Genomic DNA, 24511 nt, shown 5'->3' with positions numbered 1-24511 from the left:
CCTCTAAAAAAGTACTCTCTTTTAGCGCATAATAGTGTTGTGACCATTTTACTATTGCTATCATTTTAACCTTTGTATTTCACCATCTGGCTTTATTAATAATTTTCTCTAACAAATTATTAAGAAATGTGGGTTTTTTTATTTCTTATTTATTCAACCAGCCGTTTTTTTTATATAATATAATTTTAAGGATATATTTCATGTAGTGAACCTTTAACGTCTTTGATGAAGGGTTAGTATTATCATACCATGAATATTTATGTAAAACACCAATATACACATTTAGTATGGGATTTTTATATAATCAATGATGAGAGTTTGGAACTAAAGTATGATATACTGTGTAAAAAAGTAAAGTGGAAGTAAACTCCCCTATCGTTTTCAGCCAAGGAAGCTGCCATATTTGCCTCTGTTTAATCTTCAACTGCTATGGTGCTGCACATGTGATTCGTTATGACACCAGCCATTGGATGGTTTGATAGTTTGGCTGAGAGCACAGCCAATGTGCAGTTTGCATTCCCGGCATGCCTTTTTTTTTATCTGTTTAAATCGATGGGTTTACTTTCACTTTAAGGTAAAAATGAGCTATATTATATAATATTGAAAAAATTAATTAAAACAAATTACTGCACTCTTTCGAAGTATATAGTAAACGTGAACCATGCAAAAAAGTGCTGAAAATTGCATAAACCGGTGACCACAAACACAACAAAAAAATGATATATCATATATATGTTTCTTAGTGTAAGAGTCTGAAATGAAGAAACAAAAAACACAACACAAAAAATCTAAAAATCGAGGATCACAACGGCAAAATAGAGTGTCCAAAATAAATAAAAATTTGTATAATATCTTCCAATATTCGGTAACCAGCAAAGGAATATGTCTTCCACCACCATCACCAGCCACACATCCTACTCACCAGAATCCGATGAGCCCCATTACAGGTAGTCATAAACGCTTAACAGAAGATGCCAATGAAGAGTCTCATGACCACGGCTTCAATCCAAATGATATGTAATCAGGATTTCTGTGGACCTATGCAGATACTAGTGGATGTGTTGCGGGGAACTCGATGTGGAATTGGTCATGACAAACCATCAGTGCCGTAGATTAAAAGGAGAAAAAGGCTCCTATGGTGAAGTATGTCAAAAATGTTATCGAAAAACGGAATAAAAAGTAAAAGTAAAGTAAAATCTTCATAGCATCTATGCAGTAAACACAACCATGTGTATGGAAAAGCTGCGTTTCAAACGGCGGAAGTGACGTACCACCCTCAAGCCACCCTTATGCACTTCGTCAGCACACCCTGACATCATCAGGAACCCTCAACACATCCACTACTACCTGCATAGGTCCACAGAAATCCTGATTATATATAGTTCAGATGGAAGCGGTGGTCGTGAGACACTTCATTGGCATCTTCTGTTAAGCGTTTATGACTACCTGTAATGGGGCTCATCGGATTCTGGTGAGTAGGATGTGTGGCTGGTGATGGTGGTGGAAGACATATTCCTTTGCTGGTTGCTGCATATTGGAAGATATTATACACAACACAAATTGTTTATTTTGGACACTCTATTTTGCTTTCACATTATACAAAAGCATTGGGCTAACTTTACTGGTTCATTTTATTTTTTTAAATTCATTAAATTATAATTTTTTTCCCCAAAAAATTGCATTTGAATGACTTCTGGGCAAATACAGTTTGACATAAAATATTGCAACAACCACCATTTTATTCTCTAGGGTAGGGATGGTGAACCTTGGCACCCCAGATGTTTTAGAATTACACTTCCCATGATGCTCATGCACTCTGCTGTGTAGTTGAGCATCATGGGAAATGTAGTTCCAAAACATCTGGGGTGTCATGGTTCGCCATCACTGCTCTGGGGTCTCTACTAAAATATACATATATATAATGTTTGGGGGTTCTAAGTAATTTTATAGCAAAAAATAAATAAAAATTGTTTAACTTTTCAGAAAAAGGTTTAGTCTTTAAGTGGTTAAACTTTCCTCATTTACACACCAAAGTCTATTCCTTTGATCTAAAGGACAAATTGTTACAATGTTTATACTTATGTTCCACTGCTAAAGAATGTTGTGATTCTTCGCAGACTGCCTAGATTTTTTTTCTTCCCTTTCTTTTGACAGATGTCAGCTTTAGTAGAGCAGAGAGGATTCTCTGCATAGAAAGAATCGAGAAATACTTTGTCAAAATCTCAACGGGAAAAAGATTGCGATAACGATTCTTAACGATTAATCGTGCAGCTCTATGCTTAATGCACAGCAGTGAGAACCAGGGGCATTGCTAGGTCTACAAAAGATCTGGGGCTAGAGCCAGGGCAGGACTTAGGGTGGTGGGGGCCCCTGGGCTTGAGTCACTTTCGGGCCCTACCTTCTATACATTACCGTATTTATCGGCGCATAACACGCACCCGAAGTTTAGGAGGGAAGTTTAAGGAAAAAGCTTTCATTTAAATTTCCATCAATGCAGCCTTATCAGTGTCCGTCTGCAGCCTTGCCCATCCATCTGCAGCCTTGTCCAGTGTCATTTGCAGCCTTGACATTGCAGTCTTGAAGTTTAAAAATGGCGCCGCGGAGATACAGAGTCCTGTGTATCTCGGTGGCTCTCGGGCCTCTCGCAGTCCCGAGCGAAGCCAAGAGTAGCCGGGTGTACTCGGCTCAGCTTATAGTCACGCCCAGTCCCTGTATTATGTCCATCGCAGGGCGTGACTGTGAGCGGAGCCGAGCCGAGTACACTCGGCTATGTATCTCGGTGGGGCCCACAGGGCCCCCTGTTGGGCGGGGCCCATGGGCTTGAGCCCAGTCAAGCCCAATGGTAAGTCCAGCCCTGGCTAGAGCCCATAGCAGCGTAGTAAAGAAAGTCATACGCGTGGGCGGGCATACACATGTATATAATATATATGTGTGTGTGTATCCCTAGAGAGCCCCACCCCTTACAACAGGGTCCCCAGAGAGCCCCCCTTACATCAGGGTCCCCAGAGAGCCTCCTCCTTAAAACAGGGTCCCCAGAGAGCCTCCCCCTCAAATCAGGGTCCCAAGAAAGCCCCCCCTCCCCTTGGGAACCCCTGCACAGACTCAGGGCTATGGACCCCAGATTCGGGGCTAGAGCCCCAAAAGCCACTCCCTAGCGACACCACTGCTGCGAACCAACAAATTTGGAAATCAACCTGCCCACAAAAAAAATTCTGGTAGTTGTTATAAATAATAGCAATGAAAATTAAAATCACAAAATAAAGGAAGAAATGTAATGTAGTCAGAGGGGTGCTATAACAAAAATATACAGTATAATGATGATTACTACATTGGCAGCCTATAGTCAACACAGGTGATGGTAAAACTAGCTGATAAAACTATAATTTTGATTTATTTTTATAAATAAAAATATAAAAGATTTAATGATGGTTTGAACAGCTGGCAAACAAATTTAAAGATGCAAGGAAAACTGACCAATTCAAGGTGATAAGGTTGATGATGATATTTTTGTTTTTTTGTTTTTTTACAGTGGAAAAAAAAAATGTGAACAAGAATATTAGGGTGATTATAATTGTTGCATGCTTAATCTCATTGTTACTGATCACCTTCTTCATTTGGAGGTACAGTATACTATTATCAATTAGTAATATTATACAGAAAACGATCATGGAAATGCTGTATTTTTTTATTTTTATTAATTGACACAATTGATTGAGAGCTGGAAGTCAACATTTTTCAGCCCACCATTTCTTCTTCAGGAATGGACAAAACTTCCTGTGTTCAGTACACAAGCAGTTGTGTGAATTATGTTTGATATTTTTTGCTCATTCTTGTTGTGACCATTATTAAATTCTATGAGGTGGGGGGGGGGGCTCTTGTTGTTGAATTCTGGCCATTTGTTGGACCAATAAGTAAGGTATTGCCATTAGGGACTGCAGGGGAGAGGACATAACACTCAACAATGGCTGGTAATGCCTGGGAGCGGTGACGTCACCCATAAGTTCTGATGGCCCATCCATTGTTGGCATTGCTTCCTTGCCCCTGTGGGGGGGGCGTGTCTTGTTGTTGAATTCTGGCCATTTGCTGGACCAATAAGTAAGATATTGTCGTTAGGGACTGCAGGGGAGAGGACAGAACACTCAACAATGGCTGGTAATGCCTGGGAGCAGTGACGTCACCCATAAGTTCTGATGGCCCATCCGTTGTTGCCATTGCTTCCTCTCCCCTTGGGGGGGGGGTCTTGTTGTTCAACTCTGGCCATTTATTGGACCAATAAGTAAGATATTGTCAAAGAAAAAAAAAATGGGAAGCTGAACATTGCCATTAGGGACTGCAGGGGAGAGGACGCACACTCAACAATGGCTGGTAATGCCTGGGAGTGGTGACATCAACCATAAGTTCTAATGGCCCATCCATTGTTGGCATTTCTTCCTCTCCCCTGCAGCTGTTGTTGACTGACACAGGGGAGCTGGATCATTTGACCAGACTGGACCCAAGTGGGCTAAAAATCGGTAGGTATTTACATCTTTCTTACACGGGTTAATCAGCAAAGGCGTTAGGCTATGGGGGGAGGGGGGGGCATTTTTAAGACTAGTTAGGTCTAGCCTGAAAATCTACTTTAACCTCTTCAACCCTGGGAGATTTTACCCCCTTCCTGACCAGAGCACTTTTTGCGATTCGGCACTGCGTCTATTTAACTGACAATTGCACGGTCGTATGACGCTGCACCCAAACAAAATTTATGTTCTTTTTTCTGACAAATAGAACTTTCTTTTGGTTGTATTTGATCACCTCTGCGGTTTTTATTTTTTGCGCTATAAACAAAAATAATCAAAAATTTTGAAAAAACGCTGCTTTTTACTTTTTGCTATAATAAATATCCCCCCCAATATATATATATATATATATATATATATATATATATATATACATATATATATATATATATATATATACATATATATATATATATATATATATATATATATTTTTTTTTTTTCTTCAGTTTAGGCTGATATGTATTCTTCTGCATAGTTTTGGTTAAAAAAAAATTGCAATAAGCGTATATTGATTAGTTTGCACAAAGGTTATAGCGTCTACAAAATAGGAGATAGTTTTATGGCATTTTTATTGTTATTTTTTTTTTTTTTTTAATAGTAATGGCAGCGATCTGCAATTTTTATTGGAACTGCGACATTATGGCACACACATTGGACACTTTTGACATATTTTTGAGACTATTGGCATCGATACAGCGATCAGTGCTATAAAAATGCATTGATTACTGTAAAAATGTCACTGGCAGTGAAGGGGTTTACCACTAGGGGGCGATTGAGGGGTTCTCTACTGTGTGTTCTAACTGAAGGGGGGAAGGGACTGTGTAGGGCAGATGAGAGATCACTGTTCATACTCTGTGTGAACAGCCAATCTGTCTCTTCTCCCCTCAGAGAGCCGGAACCTGTGTGTTTACACACACAGATCCTGGTTCTCCGTGAGTCAGCAGCGATTGCGGGAGCTTGGGGTTGATTGCGACCGCCTGTCACTCGCTTTGGCTCCGGGGGCAAGCAGCCAGTGGCCACAGGGCGAAGCGACATAACATAATGCCATGCCATTCTGCTGCAGTACAACTGCGGCGGCTGGTCGGCAAGTGGTTAAAGCGATTGTAAAGCTTCAATTATTTTTTTTAAATAACAAACATGTCATATTTACCTCCACTGTGCAGTTCGTTTTGAGAGTGGCCCCCGAACACCAACTTGTTGTCAGAAATTCCGATTGTGTGAAATTCCAATCATGTGTCCACAATTCCAAAACACAATGTTCCACGCATGCTCGGAATCAAGCGGAAGAGGCGCACTGACTACTGAACTTTGCATTATATGTCACCGCGTTTTTGACATTTGTAATTTCCGACAACATTTGTGTGACCGTGTGTATGCAAGACAAGTTTGAACCAACATCTGTCAGAAATAAATCCATGGATTTTGTCGTCGGAATGTCCGATCATGTGTACACGGCATTAGAGTCCCCAGAGTTCTCCCCAGAGTCTGCAGAGTCCCCCCTTACAGTGAAAGGGGACACGCAGATTCTGAACATGCGAGTTCAGATGTAAAAGGGGAATTCCACAGATTCTGATGCCAGAGCATAGTGCTAAAAGTTTGTTTCTTCATTTTTCACTGAACTGTTATGACAATTATGTCTCATGGTGTTGCCAAATATCAAAGTTTCTTCCTTTTGCCCACAAAAGCATATTGCCAGCTTCTCCCTACAAATAACACCAAACCCTTTCTCTCTGTTTAAGATTCCTTCTAGGTAACAAAGCTTCCACATCCAGAGCCCCTAATTCATTTAGAAGAAAAAAGGATTATTTTGAGACAAAAGGTACCAAGGTAAGTGTATCTGAAGGAGTGGCAACCTAGTTAAAGGCACAACCCTCCAACCTATTAAATATACAACTTGTTCATTCCCTAGGACAGTGATGGTGAACCTTGGCACCCCAGATGTTTTGGAACTACAATTCCCATGATGCTCCACTACACTGCAGAGTGCATGAGCATCATGGGAAATGTAGTTCCAAAACATCTGGGGTGCCAAGGTTCACCATCACTGCCCTAGGAGGTTCAAGTACTTGGGTCCATAACCAATTAAAATTCACTCTGCTAAGGTCCATTAAAGACCATTAAAAAGTAAATTCCGATTGGTTAAATTGGTTCCTGCACTTAAAGTCGTGTTCCATCCCAAAAAAATAAAAAAACAAAATCATGAATAAGCCTAAAAAAAAAATTTAAAAAACAAATTGGAAATTTACTTACTTTTTTTACTTTTTTTTTTTTACTCACCTCTACATGGCTGTTGCTAGGGGTTCCCTCGTAGTCTGCCTCCTTCAGTGCCTGGGCTCTTGACGTCACTTCCCCTTGGCGCAGGAAGGGCTCAGTTTTGCCCCCTCCCTCTTGTCAATCATCCGGGACTTGTAACAGATGTCCCAGATGATTGCACGGCCAACCACGGCACGTGGAGCCGCTTGTGCATGCGCAGTGGGTGCCCGGCTGTGAAGCCACAGCCGGGCGCCCACAGCTACAATGACGGCGCCGCCGAGCGTAGGGGGAGACGAGCAGGGCTTCGATCCCCCTGCATAGCTGGACCCTGGGACAGGTGAGTGTCCAATTATTAAAAGTCAGCAGCTGCAGTATTTGTATTTTTTATGTGGGAACCCCGTTTTCAAGTGACCCTGTTACTCATTCACCCAAGTAAAATGTGTGATAGACTCACCCGTGACAGAGGCCTTTGAAGGGAACTGAATGCTAGCCTCTACCCTACCGACTAAGGGCGCTGGCATTTGAGGGAGCTGCAAGCATTTGGGAAGATGTTCTGTTATGTAATACAAAAGGGCTTATTAACCACTTAAGGACCGAGCCTCTTAAAAACAGTTAAAGGGGTTGTAAAGGTAAACATTTCTTCACCTTAATGCATTCTATGCATTAAGGTGAAAAAACATCTGACAGTGCCAGCCCCCCTTTTTTACTTACCCGACCCCTCGAAAGTCCCGCGCTCACCCCCGCCGTCGTCTTTGCCACTCAGCCTGGTCGTTGATTGGCTGGAGTGGATGGATTGAAAGCAGCGCAGCCATTGGCTCACACTGCTGTTAATCACAATGACGCGGCGCACCAGGGGGAGGGGCCGAGTGATACAGCGAGCGGCTATAGTCGTCGGCTGTATCACAGGAGCGCGCTCGCAAGTACTCCTCACCATGTGAGGAAGCTCGCATGAACGTGAGAAGTACTTGCGGGAGGAAGCAGAGACAGCTCCCGAGGGACCCCAGAAGAGCAGGTTCGGGACCACTCAAAACGAGCTGCACAGTGGGGGTAAGTATAACATGTTTGTTATTTAAAAAAAAAAAAATCTCTTTTTTTTTTTTGCTAGAAACCCCCCAAACATTATACATTTTTTTAACACCCTAGAGAATAAAATGGCGGCCGTTGCAATACTTTCTGTCACACGGTATTTGCGCAAGCGGTCTTACGAGTGTTTTTTTTTTTTAATACACTTTTTTTATTTTTTTATGTTTCTTTTTTTTTTTAATTCATGAAAGTGTCCCTTTTCCCGAAAAGTTGCGTTTAAAACACCGCTGCACAAATACCGTGTGACATAAAATATTGCAACAATCGCCATTTTATTCTCTAGATTCTCTGCTAAATATATATATATATATATATATATATATATATATATATATATATGTCTATATATATATATATATATATATATATATATATATAATGTTTGGGGGTTCCAAGTAATTTTCTAGCAAAAAATACGGATTTTAACTTGTAAACACCAAATGTCAAAAATAGGCTTAGTCATGAAAGGGGTAAATAATATTTCCTATACACCTATTTCTGTAAATGGCAGAAGACTCAGTGGGTGCAGTAGTAGCAACGACCAGCTGGAGACCGGTAACATTATAAGCACACCATGTATCTTGGAAATGTTGTCCAAACATATCTTTTCAAGAGATGACATCACAGAGGTAAAATGTAACCTTTCAGAGCCACGCAGGACCCCTTTGTCAAGCATGATCACATGTCTGACAAAGGGGTCCTGCATGTTCCTGAAACTGTGATGTGATCTTATGAACAAATGTTTAGATATCATTTATATTTTTAAAATGTGTGGCGTGCTGGCGATATAAACTCACCAGCCACCATTAGGTACACCTGTTCCATTGCTTGGTAACACAAATGGCTAATCAGCAAATTACATGGCAGCAACTCAATGTATTTAGGCATCTAGACGTGGTGAAGATGACTTGTTAATGTTCAAACTGAGCATCAGAATGGAAAAGAAAGGGGATTAAAGTGACTATGAATGTGGCAAGGTTATTGGTTCCAGACGGGCTGGTCTGAGTATTTCTAAAACTGCTGATCTACTGTGAGTGAGTGGCAGTTCTGTGGAGCAAAATGCCTTGTTCATGTCATAGGTCAGAGGAGAATGGGCAGAATGGTTCCAGATGATAGAAAGGCAACAGTAACTCAAATAACCCCTCGTTACAACCAAGGTATGCAGAATACCATCTCTGAATGCTCAACATATCAAACCTTGAAGCAGATGGACTATAGCAGCAGAAGACCACACTGGGTGCCACTCCTGTCAACTACAATTCCCACAGGATCACCAAAATTGGAAAATAGAAGATCGGAAAAACGTTGCCTGGTCTGATGAGTCTCAATTTCAGCTGCAACATTCAGATGGTCGGGTCAGAATTTGGAATAAACAATATGAAAGCATGGATCCATCCTGCCTTGTATCAACAGTCCAGGCTGGTGGTGGTGTAATGGTGAGGGGGATATATTCTCAGGACCCTTGGGCCCCTTAGTACCAATTGAGCATAATTTAAACACCACTTTATGACTACAGTGTCCCCATCTTCTGATGGCTCCTTCCAGCAGGATAATGCACCATGTCACAAAGATCCAATCATCTCACAACTGGACTATGAGGTCCCTGTCCTCCAATGCCCTCCACAATCACCAGATATGAATCCAATAGAGAACCTTTGGAATGTGGTGAAATGGGAGATTGGCATCACGGATGTGCTGCCGACAAGTCTGCAGCAACTGCATGATACTATGATGTCACTATGGACCAAAATCTCTGAGGAATGTTTACAACACCTTGTTGAATCTATGCCACGAAGAATGAAAGGCAGTTCTGAAGGCAAAAGGGGGTCCAACCCGGTACTAGCAACGTGGACCTAATAGTTGGCCAGTGAGTGTATACTCTTTATGCCCCGTACACACGGTCGGAAAATATTGGATGTGAGCTTGTTGTCGGCAAGTCCGACCATGTGTATGCTCCATCGAATATTTGCTGTTGGACTTTCCGCCAACAAATGTTCGATGGCAGGTTCTCAAATTTTCCAACAACAAAACTTGTTGTCGGAAATTCTGAGCGTGTGTACACAAGTCTGACGCACAAAAGTCAACGCATGCTCGGAATCAAGCAGAAGGAGCTGCACTGGCTATTGAACTTCCTTTTTCTCAGCTCGTTGTACGTCACCGCGTTCCCACGTTCGGAAGTGTTGGCCAACATTTGTGTGACCGTGTGTATGCAAGACAAGTTTGAGCCAGCAACCTTTGAACAAAAATCCACGGTTTTGTTGGTGGAAAGTCGGATCGTGTGTACAGGGCATAATAGAGACATAGGGGTCAGCACTTGAAATCACTGGGTCCAGTAGGGACACACCATCCAACACATCTGGAAGGGTCAGATACAATTGGTGCTCAGGGCTCTTCAATAGAGTGAAGGTGTAACTCATCACCTGCCAGAAGGGTGTGTGTTCATCTTCTTTACAAGGGACTGTTGGATTAACTTTATCCACCTAGGGCAGTGATGGCGAACCTTGGCACCCCAGATGTTTTGGAACTACATTTCCCATGATGCTCTTGCTCTCTGCGGTGTAGTTGAGAATCATGGGAAAAGTAGTTCCAAAACATCTGGGGTGCCAAGGTTAGCCATCACTGACCTAGGGGCAGGTTCATTTTAAGTTAATGAAAGGCCCACTTTAGGAACCCTTTAATAAATAAGACCAGGACTATATTTCCATCACTGGAGTCTATAGGCACGCAACTTCTGGCATCCAACTTCTTCATTGATTTTGTTTGGGTACAACGTCGTACGGCCGTGCAATTGTCAGTTAAAGCGACGCAGTGCAAGAGATGTCCTGGACATTAAGGGGGAAAATTTCCTGGTACTTAAAGTGGGGTCCTAAAAAATAAATAAATAAAAGTCAGCAGATACAAATATTGCAGCTGCTGACTTTTAACAATCAGACACTTACCTGTCCCAGGATCCAGCGATGTGGGGGAACAAAGCCCCCCCCTCGTTCCCCGCTCCGCTCGCGGTGCCGGTATTCTTGCTGAAGCCACAGCCGGGCACCCACTGCGCATGCGCAAGCGGTGGTGCGCGCCGTGATACGCCGCACAGTCATCTGGGACACGTGACAGGCCCCAGGTGACTGTGCGGCACCGAGGAAGTGATGTCACCAGCCCGGGCAATGAAGGAGGCAGACTATGAGGGACCCCCTAGCAACAGGCATTTAGAGGTGAACAAATTCTTTTTTTTTATTTATTTTTTTATGAATTTTAAACAATTTTTTATTTTTTTTGCTGGCAACACCACTTTAAGTGGTTAAGACACAGACAAAACAGTGAAAAGGGAACTTGGCTTGCATTGATGTAATTTTTTTTTCTTATAAATGTCATGACTTCTCTGTGACTTGGTATTTCGCCATTGTTTCTCATGTTGTTGCAGCATATTGCAAAGTTGGTATTTTCCTCATATCTTTTTGATGCCTAGAATTATTATTTTTTTATTTTGGGAAAATCGCTATTGACTGAAAGAGATGTACAGAAGAAGCAGAGGCTGTTGATTTCCCAAAATAATATTTTCCCTTAACCACTCGCTTAATGGGCACTTTTACCCCCTTTCTGCCCAGACCAATTTTCAGCTTTTAGCGCTCTCACACTTTGAAGGACAATTGCACGACCATTCAACATTGTCCCTAAATGAACTTTTTATAATTTTCTACCCACAACTAGAGCTTTCTTCTGGTGGTATTTAATCTCTACTGGTTTTTTTTTTTTTTTTTCATTTAGCAAAAATAAAAAAAACGAATGGTGATTTAATACCGCCAAAAGAGAGCTCTATTTTTGTGAAAAAAATAAAATAAAAATATAGTTTGGGTACAGTGTATCATGACCGCATTGGCCTGGGCAGAAAGGGGGTAAACGTAAAAAAGTAGGCAAGTGCCTAGCTCTGAGGAAGGGGGTGTGCCCCCGAAACGCGTTAGTTTGGGACGTTAGTACCCCGCGTTCTGTGCATGTCCATGCATTGTTTTTATGGCATTTTGTGAGTACCCACTTTTATATAAAACATTTTTTATTATTTAATTATCTTTGGTAATGCACTAGGTGTGCGTGCCTTCCATTTCTTTTTTTCTTGTAGGCAAGATAAATGTTAGTTAGTGTTAGTGTTAAATACCCAATCCCGTGCAAGGATTTTATTTTATTTTTTTAAAGTTGATTTTTGCTTGCATATAATTTGATTGTTGAAGTGACTATGGCTTCACCCAAAAAAAATAAAAAATCTTAGAAAAAGAGTGAAATCCCTATCAGGTTATTTTTCCCTTTCTCCCCCAGATATGCAATGGGAAATGAGAGGAAATCTCTCCTAAATCACTGGAACAAGCATCCCCATTGGAATATTTTCTCTGGATTTCTAGAGACGTCACAAAATGTTGTCTTTTCTTACACATTCAATCCCAATGGTCAGCAGCAGTGGCGTCACTAGGGGGTGGCTACTGGGGCTATAGCCCCGAATCTGGGGCCCATAGCCCAGAGTCTCTTACCTAGGGTTGGCTCCAGGCTCCATCTCATCAGCTGGTGGTTGGGAGAGGAACATGACTAGTTAATGTTATCAGGCACAAGTTCTTATCTATATTCAGCAGTTCCGACAATTTAATCACTGTCCAGGTGTTCACTTCTGTACCAATCTGCCGGGCAATGCAATTGTCGGGAACCACAGTCCCCCCTGATGTAAGGGGGGGCTCTCTAGGGACCCTGTTGTAATGAGTTGGACCCTGTTGTAAGTGGAGATTGTATGTAACAATATTATATATATATATATATATATATATATATATATATATATATATATATATATATATATATATATATATATATATATATATATAAAATATCTGTAAGTATATATATATATATATATATATATATATATATATATGACAAGTAGTACACAAATAAAAAACAGTCCAAGTCCTGTAAATATCGACACTAAAACAGCACTATATCTATATATATATAGATAGATAGATAGATAGATAGATAGATAGATAGATAGATAGATAGATAGATAGAAAGAGCTATATATATATATATATATATATATATATATATATAGATCTATATTTATCGTGGCGATAAACTGTTAGTTTAAAAAAATGGTGATATTGTAGAGAAAATGTGTACACACATATCTATATATACAGTACACATATATATATATATATATATATATATATATATATATATATATATATATATATATATAGAAAGGCCAGTATGGTGGCCTGAAATTATGGGAGGAGCCCGGTGGAGTATATAACCAGCCCGTTCGCCTATCTTCCTCGTCGGTTCCGGTGCGCGATACCTGATACGTCAGATATCAAGGGCCGACTATCCAGACCAGACGCAGTGAGCCCGTTCGTGAGTCCCGCGTTATTCGTCTCCGTCTTGACAACTCGTCTTCTCGTTCATCAGCGTCCGTGGGTTTCGCCGTCGGAGTGTCGTCGTACCCATCGAATTTGTCGTTATACGTTGGGCCGGCTGTCGCAGGTAGGGCTTCGGCCCCCCCCTTTTCAATTCATGTATTTCAATGTTCCATCAACATTCCCTGTACTCACGAACCGCTCGCTTCTTTTCAAATCGAATGTTTTCTGTGGCCCTCGTATGCATGTCACTGTTTTCTACTTTCGATGTAGTCGTTATCACCTTTCGACACGTTCGATTACGCCACGTCAGGCAATTCATTCGCAGGTACGGCTTTCGGAACCACTCGACTGCCCGAGCATTTCTATTAGTATCGGTCGAATCGTTCGACTCACAGCCGACTGCTTGTTACGACAAGGCAAGCAGTCCGCACGTTTCGCTTGGTCTGCTCCAGTTCGAATATGTCTCTTCATTCATGCAGTTATGTTATGTATCTCATTTCATCTCATTTCAAGTCATTTCAGTCCCAGTCATTTCTACCGTTTCAAATCATTTCTGTCACTAGCCGCGCTCCGGCGCGAATCCTGTCGCACCTCTGGTGCACCGATTCTCTTTGAAGTGCCCCAGGGTTCGGCCTCATTTCTGTACATGCTCCAGAGACTGAGTCACTCGCAGGTTCACGCACGGTCCCTGATTCTTGTCTTTGTCATGGCATACCATTTCTGTCACTTATTACGCTCCAATTCGAATCCTGTCGCATTCTTCTATGCACCGATTCGTCCTGGTGTGCCCAGCTGCTACGCCTCATTTCGGTACATGCTCCAGAGACGGATTCTTTTTTTCGTAACCTGCAGTCCAGTCGTTGAATCCTGTCTCTGTCATGGGATATCATTTCTGTCACTTATTACACTCCAATTCGAATCCTGTCGCATTCTTTTATGCACCGATTCGTTCTGGTGTGCCCAGCTGCTACGCCTCATTTCAGTACATGCTCCAGAGACGGATTCTTTGTTGTAACCATCAGTCCAGTCGTTGAATCTTGTCTCTGTCATGGCATATCATTTCTGTCACTTATTACGCTCCGATTCGAATCCTGTCGCATTCCTTATGCACCGATTCGTTCTGGTGTGCCCAGCTGCTACGCCTCATTTCAGTACATGCTCCAGAGACGGATTCTTTGTTGTAACCATCAGTCCAGTCGTTGAATCTTATCTCTGTCATGGCATATCATTTCTGTCACTTATTACGCTCCGATTCGAATCCTGTTGCATTTATTTATGCACCGATTCGTTCCGGTGCGCCCAGCTGTTACGCCTCATTTCAGTACATGCTCCAAGGACAGGATTCATCTGTTTGGTTCGAGGGCTCGTCCTCTGATTCTTGTCTTTGTCATGGGTTTCATTTCATTTCACCTATCTCGTTCCGGTACGAATAGTCACATCTGTGTACCAAATTCATCCCGGCGTGCCCCAGGAATGGCCTCATTTCAATACATGCTCCAAGGACAGGATTCACCTGTTTGGTTCAAGGGCTCGTCCTCTGATTCTTGTCTTTGTCATGGGTTTTCATTTCATTTCACCTATCACGTTCCGGTTCGAATAGTCACATCTGTGTACCAAATTCGTCTCGGCGTGCCCCAGGAATGGCCTCATTTCAGTACATGCTCCAGAATCCGTTTCGTGCTCGGTCGCAAGTTGTGGCATGGCGATCCGGATCTCTGTCATGGCAGGTTCTCTCATCTCACTGTCACATGCCGCTCCCCGGTTTGGGTCCAGTTGATTTTTCAAGGTTTGGATGCCTACCAGGGGGCCTTGCTCCTCGGCCTCATTTCATTATAAAGTTGCCACAAAAGGGAAGAACACAGCTTCGTTTAGGCGTGTCTTGTTGTTTTTCTCCACATACAAGCGTAGACTTCGTGCAATCGTCGTAAATACACATCCAAGCGTAGACTTCTTGCAATCGTTGCAAGCACGCATCCAGATATAGCATGCATTCGAGCATAGACCTCTTGCGATCATTGCAAGCACGCATTCGAGCATAGACCTCTTGCACTCGTTACAAGCACGCATTCGAGCATAGACCTCTTGCACTCATTACAAGCACACGTTCGAGCATAGACCTCTTGCAGTCGTTGCAAGCACGCATTCGAGCATAAACCTCTTGCAATCATTGCAAGCACGCATTCGAGCATAGACCTCTTGCAATCGTTGCAAGCACGCATTCGAGCGTAGACCTCTTGCGATCATTGCAAGCACGCATTCGAGCATAGACCTCTTGCAATCATGGCAAGCACGCATTCAAGCATAGACCTCTTGCAATCATTGCAAGCTGATGTCCAGGCACAACTTATGGCAATCATTGCTGGCAGGCACTTCTGGCTGCTCAATAGATTGCTTTGGGGAAAGCCTGGATACCTTCCTAAATGTTCGTTGTATTACAGGGTACTTATACTTATAGGTATAGTTGATCCAGGGAAAATCCAATTGCCTCTCGAGGGGTCAGGAAGGAATTTTTTCCCCTACTGTAGCAAATTGGGCTATGCTCTGTTGGGGTTTTTTGCCTTCCTCTGGATCAGCTGCGGGCGTAGAATTGGGTGTGTCGGGTGGTGTGATACCTTATTTTGATTTGTGGTTGGACCGGATGGACTTCTGTCTTTTCCGGCCTGGCTACCCATGAAGCCTACTGTAATTCCTTGCAATCATTGCAGGCACGCATCCTAGCATAACATCTTGCAATCATAGCAAGCACGCATCCTGGGTAACATCTTGCAACCATCGCAAGCACGCGTCCAAACATACATTCAAGCACAACTCCCGCAGTCTTCGCAGTGCACATGCGGTAACACGAATTGCTCACAGTCACCACGTACACATCTCCTGTGACAAACTCCTGGGCAATTGTCGCAAGCACACGTTCAAACACAACCTTTAGTCATGCCAAGGCTCGCGACTTAGCATAACTTCTTGCAATCATTCGTTGCAAGCACGTTCGCAGTGGCACGCTAACTGGCTACACGTCATTTTCAGCAGCACTTAATTGGCCACTCGTCTCCTGTGGCTTTTCTTACAAGCCACTCACTGTTGCCTGTCTGTCCGTCTCTTCCTTGGGACAGTTGAGTTCAACTTCCGTCCCGCACCAGTATCATGTTGACACACGCAACTGGCTTCTTCCTGTAGCACGCCCAGGCTATTTCTAGCCAGCGTTCAACATTTCTTATCCTTACAGTGCACGGAGAGCCATCTGTCGTTACGGCCCATACAGCAAGATCCCCACTACGAGGCATCCAGAGACATCAGCCCATAGCCATCGGCCAACGCTCGCCCATTACAACTGCCATCTTTACGGGCATATAATATCCTCGCATATTCCCCAGGTTAGTCATCCAAAAGACACCTACAGTCCCTTCACGGCATGTCGAGTGTCGCTATGCACATCATCCCTCAGGGGTCGCGCCTTTGTGTCACGCCTATTGGTCTTACTGTCCCTCTCACAGGATCCAGAGCAAGTCCTCAGCCGGGATCCCGCGGCAATAGCAGTTCTTGCTATGCGGGAGGAATTCCTATCGTCTGGGAGTGGCGTCTCCCTGTTCATTCCCTCCGTGTCTTCCCTTTCTCCCCAGGTGATGACCAACGCAGCGGCCTCCACGGGCTTGCGGCTGTTTTTGGCCACCTCTGGCTCGCAGCTCCCTGGCCTCCCCAGTTACTGGCAATTCCTGGCTGCGCCAAGGCGTCCTCTCTGTTGGTTATGTCCTTCCTACGTCAACTGGTCCAGCTCTTGTTGTTGTTTCAGTTCAACATCCATTGTTCCTTTATCCCCGGTAAATTCAATCAGGCAGCGGACGCCCGCTCCCGCTTTAACCTTGTCTCGTTTTCGATCAGGTACCCGGAGCCGGACCAAGATCAGCAGCTATCCCGGACTGGTCTCAACTGACCCTGGATTAGCCCCTCACCTCCTAGCGGCTACCCAACTCATTTGATCACTCCCTTTCCCGCAATACCCTCAAGGCCTATCAATCAGCCTGGAGGGCCTTTAACCAACTTCATCACGTATCACAGTACAGAGACGTCCCGTGTCAAGCAAGTCATAGCCTTCATTTCCTACTGCCACTCGCAGTTGGCGTTATCCTTTAATACGATCCGGCTATACCTGACCGGTGTACAACATTTCACGTCCCTCCAGGACCCTACCGTACCCTTCCTATTTTCTTACCACGCCGTTCGGGCTGTTATGCGCGGTATCCAGAAGCGCCAGCCGATGGCCGGCACCAAAACGACTGCCTATCACAGGAGACGTTTAGAAATATGTCAGATATCCTGGCCACTTCACCTTTTCGGTCTCCACATTAGTGTCATTTACAAGCAGCCATACACCTGGCCTTCTACCGCTTCTTACGGCCAAGCGAGTTTACTTGTAGTAGCCTCACAGCACGCATGCTGTGCAAGCACCACCTGGTCCGACACGAAGACCATTTCGTCTTACACTTAGCAGTCTCCAAGACGCAGCAGCTTGGCTCGGGTACGGACATACACTTCTATAAGTCCAACAACCGCTGTTACCCGGTCGCCATTCTCACTCGCTTGTTGACCCTTTTGGCTGATCAACCAGGTACTAGTCCGCTTCTGCCATTTCTCACTAAACCTCTGAACGCTGCCCGATGGAACATGTCAGGATACTCCCGGGTATCCTTCACCTCTATCCTACTCACATTATCAAGAAGTTGGGCAGATGGAGGTCCACCTGTTTCGCCCGCTACATACCCAATCCGCAAGCGGAGATGACCCAGGCCTTTGTCGAGCTCACCCAGTAACAAACTTGAATCAATAAAATGCAACCCCTACCTGAATGTTTTTGCCCCCTTATTTTGGTATACCGTACGTCAGACCAGGGCACACTTTCAGGTCCATTTCAAGTAAGCGAGTTTATGTTAACCTTGTTTTTCATCCTTATCCGTATCGGTCAGAGGGCTCCACACCATAAATAGAAAGGCCAGTATGGTGGCCTGAAATTATGGGAGGAGCCCGGTGGAGTATATAACCAGCCCGTTCGCCTATCTTCCTCGTCGGTTCCGGTGCTCGATACCCACCCACCCATCCCCTTTTTCAGGGCATTTCTCAAGCATTATACTCCTCATGAGAGTACTCATTTCACTCCATTCATATTCATTTCATTTATCACCCACTTTCTATCTAAGGTATGCCCCCTTATTTTGGTATACCGTACGTCAGACCAGGGCACACTTTCAGGTCCATTTCAAGTAAGCGAGTTTATGTTAACCTTGTTTGTCATCCTTATCCGTATCGGTCAGAGGGCTCCACACCATAAATATATATATATATATATATATATATATATATATATATATATATATATATATATATATATATAATTATTATTATAATTATTATTATTATTATTTTTTGTCCCATTTAAAATGATGCTAAAAACAAATTTCTGGTACAAGCAAGCCAATATATTTACAAATTAAATAAAGTTTTTTTTCCCCAATTGTATAATAAAAAAGATTTTAAAAAATGCATTGAATAAAAACAAAAAGTAAAATGTTAGTTTTTTTTTTTTCTATTTTTTTTAATCAAAAATACAAAGAAAAACATAGAAATAAAAAGTAGCAGATAAATAATAGCTGAGGGAAGAAGGAGGGAATGAGTTAGGACCAACTGATAGTTATTAAAGGGTTATGAATTTTATGCATTTTATTAAAAATAAAAATATTTGGGATCTGACCCAGCTAGATATCTCCTACGTCTCTCAGATTTTTCAAATCGCAAATACTGAAACTTGTTGGTCGCTCATTTGTTGCACGCAGCAAAGGCGTGTATCCCGGCCTTATGGAAGCAGAGAATACCCCCCTCAATCTCACTGTGGTTTAAAAAAAAGCAGCTAATATATATGCTATGAAAAAAAGTATTGCAACTACGCAGAGTAAAGAGGAGAGGTTTGAGTCAAAATGGGAACCTTAGTCCCATTTTGTATCTACCAGAGAATATGCCAGTGTACTTGTGGAGGGAGAACCGGTGGGATAGGGAGGAGAGAGAACCTAACTATTTTGTTGTTTTTTGGGGGGATTTTTTTTCTCTTTTTTTTTTTCTCCATATAATGCGCTTATGTATAACTGGATGAAAAATGAAATGATATATATTTAAGATATGTTTTGTGATATGCATGCAATGAAATTGTATAAAAATTGTTGAAAATAAAATATAGAATTAAAAAAAAAATTAAAAATTTAAAAAAATAATATTTTGTAAAATTGTGGGGGGGTATTGGGTGGCAGGGGAGGGAGGGCAAGCCAAAGACGTGCTTTGTATGCCCTCCATAGTTTGGTAAATGTTTTTTGGGCATATGTAGCATTCCTATGGTATGAGATTGGTTAAGATATGTGAATATTAAATTTGCTATGAGAGTGTTTTTTTTTAGAAACTCACTCAGAAAATCGACAAACCTCCCAATAAATCATTGTTTAGCAATTTTTTTTTTCTTATACTATATTTTATATAGGATAACAGGTATACAGATCTTATGGAGAGAGAAAATACAGATTATTGTATATTAGAGGTAAGCAAGTTAAAATAATCCTGATTTATTTAATGTATTTTCTAATGATTTCTGGTATAAATACCCACATGTGAAAAGGACACATTTCTATAAATGTAAATCACATATTGATATTGTAATTGATCCAACTGTTCTTATTTTCTACAGCCAGCAACTCGGAAGATGATACAAGGAAAGAACAATTTGACTGAATATAAAAACACATATGAGGATATGAGGCCTTTACCTGCAACTCAAAAACACTAAATACTGTCCAAAATATCAAATAAAGTTATTTTCAATATTAACACACGAGTAATGAAAGCGGATTTGTATTTTCCTCTATTTTTTTTTATTTCCAGGGTGGGTAAGTCTACACCCTGATTTGGGCTTTCATAGGTGATTATGTACAACCATAAGGGAAATTGTTATATATTCTAAATTCTGGGGAAATTGTTATATATTCTAAATTCAGGGGAAATTGTTATGCCTTCTAAATTCTGCATGAAACATCAAAGTTTCAAGAATTTAGATCTTCAAACCTACCTCTAAAAAAAAAACAATCTTTCTCTGGCTCCTAGAAATGTTGTTTCTCATGTAAAATGTACATTTTCCACCTCTGTACGGCATGTATAGAGCCAGAGAATGGAGTTGGGTCCCGAGACAACATAAGTCATGTGCACATAAAGTATCTGGCGTTGTGGAAATTTTATGAAGATGTATTTTAAGTATAAGCATTGTCATAGTGTTAGTTCTCCCGCAGCCCGCTCTAAAGAGGCAGACTGACGCTGGTTGAGATCCGTTTGGTGGTGGAAAACTTCCTGAGGTTGGAGAGAAGTGTTTGTAGAGTGGGGATATGTCCGGAAGCGACGGGCCCCTGTGCGATGCACACAACGATCGTCTGGGGGGATGTGTTCTCTCTGCAAAGACATTATCGGTTTAGCGGATGTGCGCCCGTGTCACCCCTATATGCCTGATCAACATATTTGGGGTGCCATGGACTATACCTGCAGATAATCTCCCATCAGCAGGAACAGATCCATCCTGTTGGAAGGATTTCCTGTGTTGACATTCATATCCTGTGTTGTCATATCCTGTGTTGTCATATCCTGTGAGGTCATATCCTGTGAGGTCAAATCCTGTGAAGGAAGTGATTGGCTGTTGGGGCCAGGACTTCCTTTGTGATTGATTTTGTTGTCTTTGAATAAAAGAGTCAGTGTACTGCTTGGCAGGCAGTTGTTCTGAGAAGAAGGAGCAATAGAGCTAAGATGGTTATTATGTCTGTTTACTGGGGAAATGCGGGAGAGATCTGGGTTATTTAAAGATGCATTATACCATTAGACTGAATGTGTGCTTATTAGCGCAAAAGAGTATGGTGGGTTTTTCCGTGACACTGCCAAATTAATGGTCAAAAAGTAGTGATGGGAAGCTGGAAAAAGGCAAGGAGAAGATGGTATCGGCAGTGGATGGATCATTTAGTAACAGTGAAGGACTGCTCTGATCTGTCGGTGCTGAAAGAAGGCAAACAGCTAAGTGAAGATGCCAAATGGGCATTATGTGCCATATTTATTCCAAAATGTTGTTCTAGCTCTCCAGCTTAGCCTTAGCCTTATGGTGGCCATACACCAACCGATAGAATCGGACATCAGTTGAGCGCACAAATATGACATGGCCAAGCAATGAGCTGCAAATAGTGATGGTTTTGACTGAACCAAGTCAATCAGTTTTGGAGGAAAAAATAAAAAATAAAATGATATCATATGGACTGGAGTTGGACATTGTTAAATTGCATATCAATTGTTCAGTTTTATCACACTGCGCATGGCCTCCATTAAAGTATAATACCGCGTACACATGGTCGGACTTTCCAAAGGGAAATATTGGGTGTGAGCTTGTTGTTGCAATTCCAAGATGTTCTTTTGTGGTAAAAAATTGTGGGGTCTAAGGAAGAGGGCTTGACCCTTGAAACACGTTAGCCATTCGTAAACCCTATTAGGTCTTCCCTATGGTGATTTGGTGCATCTCTAGTTCTGCTTGTGCATGACGTGTTTGTATTCACTCATTGTTTATTGCTTATAAAATTGATTTATGGTAATGCACTAGGTCAACGAACCATTTCCTTTGTTGTTTTGTGTTCTTTTTGGTACCCAGTGCCGTTCAGTATTGTCTATGTGACCCACGTTTCAGTGTGTGCTTCTTTTAGTGCTACAGCCAGCTACTTGTTCTCGGATCTGTACTTCCCTGATCCTACACACCCGCACCCTGCATCCTGTGACCCCTTTGTGATTCTGTGCAACTCAACCCATTCTCCGTGCCCCTGTGTGTTTGTGCACTCCTGCTTGCCTGTTCTGTGTTACCCAATGGCCTGTGAGTCCTGCATTCCAGAACTGCTAAGGACTCTCTCCAGCAACCTACTCACAGTTCTCAGTAGCTGCCTGCTCAGGTGAGTCAGAAGGCCGCAACTTGGATGTCGCCTGCAGGCAAGTCCATATCCACCATTAGGGGCTCTAGTGAAGACAAGACAGCACCTTAGACCCTGTGCCTTAGTCATTCTAAAGGCTCTCACTTCTACTGTTGAGTATCCACAATGGGTTCACTCCATCAGTGTCTTCAGGTATCCAACCCAGATTCCACATAGTCACCTGTGTCTCCTCTGTGGCCAACGCTGCTGCCTAATTTCAGCTGCTGCTATCAACTCCTGATTGCCTAGTCTTCTTCCTAGTGGGAGCAAATTCCCTGATCCATGACAGATCCAATCCACAATTAAAACTGGTTGGGAGTAATGGAAATAATCTGAAATTAGCCATGTTTACAGACAGCATATGGACTTTTTTCACATTGGACCTGCTTATATACCCATGTCCATGCCAAAGCTGCTGGAAGCAACCTAGAATGAGAATCTTAAGAATCTTAAAAAGAACTCAGACATTTTTTTAAAAGTATTCACTGAAGTACACAGTCCTTTACTGTCTATGTTGTGCTGAGTGTTATGAGGAACAAAGCATAAGTGCATGTTGAAGGGCAACAAAGGTCATCTTTGTCATAGCAGAATCTTTCACAATCTTTTGCAACATCACCTTCTCATACTTATACATTTTCCATCAGCTGATGAGGGCGGTTAAAATGGTTGTAAGCTCTCCCCCATAACTTTGTCCCATGTAAATCAGCATAAAAAAACCCTAATGAACACTGCTTGTAGATATCTCTTTACCTGCTTAGTATTGTTGTAATCTTTTTTGTTCTTTAGAATGACGTCACTGAGCATGCCCAGATCTCCCCTGATTTATGGCACACTCTATATGTGCTTATCTATCTGTTATCAGGACTTCCTACAGCACACCACTGATATCCCAGGAGGCCGCAGAATCATTCAGAGCTTCCTCCTACACTCCATGGGACCATGTGACATCACATGCAGTGTAAACCTGGCCATTACTGCAGTCTTATCAGTTGAAGCTGATAAGACTGACAAAGGCAAACATTAGACAATCAGCACAAGTAAATACTATGAAATAAAACAAGTCAGCTATGAACAGGGAAGCAGGGTTGCTATAGAAAGGTTGGATTGAGAAGGAGGCTTGATTAACAGTACAGGAAGTGCTCAATGTAAGGGCGGTAATACACTCCACTGTGGACTCAGAAAACAATACTTAAGATGGCGCTGCCTAACCCCTGGAAACAAGTTTTTTAAAGTTTCTTTAAACAGTAAGTAATATGCAATTTGCGCTGGATTACAGTGGCTATAGTCTGATAATTACTTATTATAATGGACTAAATGAAAAGAAGCATCAGAGTGGGAGATTTTACTTCCTCTTTGACTGAGCTGCACAAAAAGGTCATGGAGCCATCTGGCAGTCCGGCTACTCTTTGCATAATTCAAACTTTCTTAAAACCTGAATTTGTTTTTACTGAGTGAGGAAGTTATGGTGAGTTAGTAAGACATATTTTTAGATTCCATTGCCGCCTTCTGTTTCTTCCATAAAGGGAATGTTTAGTGTGTTTCGTACAAATTTAATTTTCTTTCATTATTATAGTCAGGACAAAAAAAAAAATTGCAAATAATTTTTCCTTACCTTATACAATGTTACAATATATTGTTGATGTAGCGTTACCCCCAAAGTAGCTACTGTAGATCATTTTACTCTTTCCTGGCTCAGTGAAGAGACAACTGGGAACACAACCCCATCTCATTGATCACTCCAGCTCATTGAACAGTTTAGGGGTTTGTCTATTTTGTATTTTATGGCTTGTAGAGGGGATTAGGGATGAAGTGGATTATTCCAAGTGCTCAAGCACAATTTTGCAGAGGACATTTCTCTCTCTGTAAACACCAGTAGAACAGTCTTTCACTCACAGCTGGGAACCATGAGATAGTTTTGTAGAACAGGTGTAGCTAGTGTAGCAAGGTCCCGGACCTCCAAAGGCCTAATGGTGACCTCCAGAGTCAGCTTACATCTGTTTTTGTAGAGTAGTTTGGTGTGATGCAAGAAGAAGTGATGGGTGCCAGACACTTTTTGAATGCAAAAGAGATTTATTGTCTCTTAACAGAAGTATGGGAGAGCGGGTTAGGGCCGGTACACCCTTAAGTAGATGCAATGGTAATTGGCAGACTCCGAGACTTCTATAGGTAGACAGCTATACAGTAAAAGGCTTCCAGACAGATATCACTTCTGTAT

The 24511-nt window shown here is 42.2% G+C and overlaps 1 protein-coding gene across 1 annotated transcript in view; it reads left to right on the top strand.

The window, feature by feature from the left end:
* LOC143933108 (B-cell receptor CD22-like) overlaps positions 1–20126 on the top strand; it is a 34765-nt gene extending 14639 nt beyond the window's left edge. Inside the window, exons 5-8 of the mRNA XM_077456047.1 lie at positions 3530–3620; positions 6299–6386; positions 19800–19856; positions 20004–20126. Coding sequence (XP_077312173.1) covers positions 3530–3620; positions 6299–6386; positions 19800–19856; positions 20004–20102 — 335 coding nt within the window. The 3' untranslated portion in view covers positions 20103–20126. The remainder of the gene's footprint in view (positions 1–3529; positions 3621–6298; positions 6387–19799; positions 19857–20003) is intronic.
* Positions 20127–24511: the final 4385 nt, after the last annotated feature.

Source organism: Lithobates pipiens, unplaced genomic scaffold, assembly GCF_037356315.1.
Source record: "Lithobates pipiens isolate NorthernLeopardFrog02 unplaced genomic scaffold, aLitPip1_a1.2 Scaffold_27, whole genome shotgun sequence".
In the NCBI taxonomy this organism is placed as follows: domain Eukaryota; kingdom Metazoa; phylum Chordata; class Amphibia; order Anura; family Ranidae; genus Lithobates; species Lithobates pipiens.
This window is presented reverse-complemented; position numbering and strand designations above follow the sequence as displayed.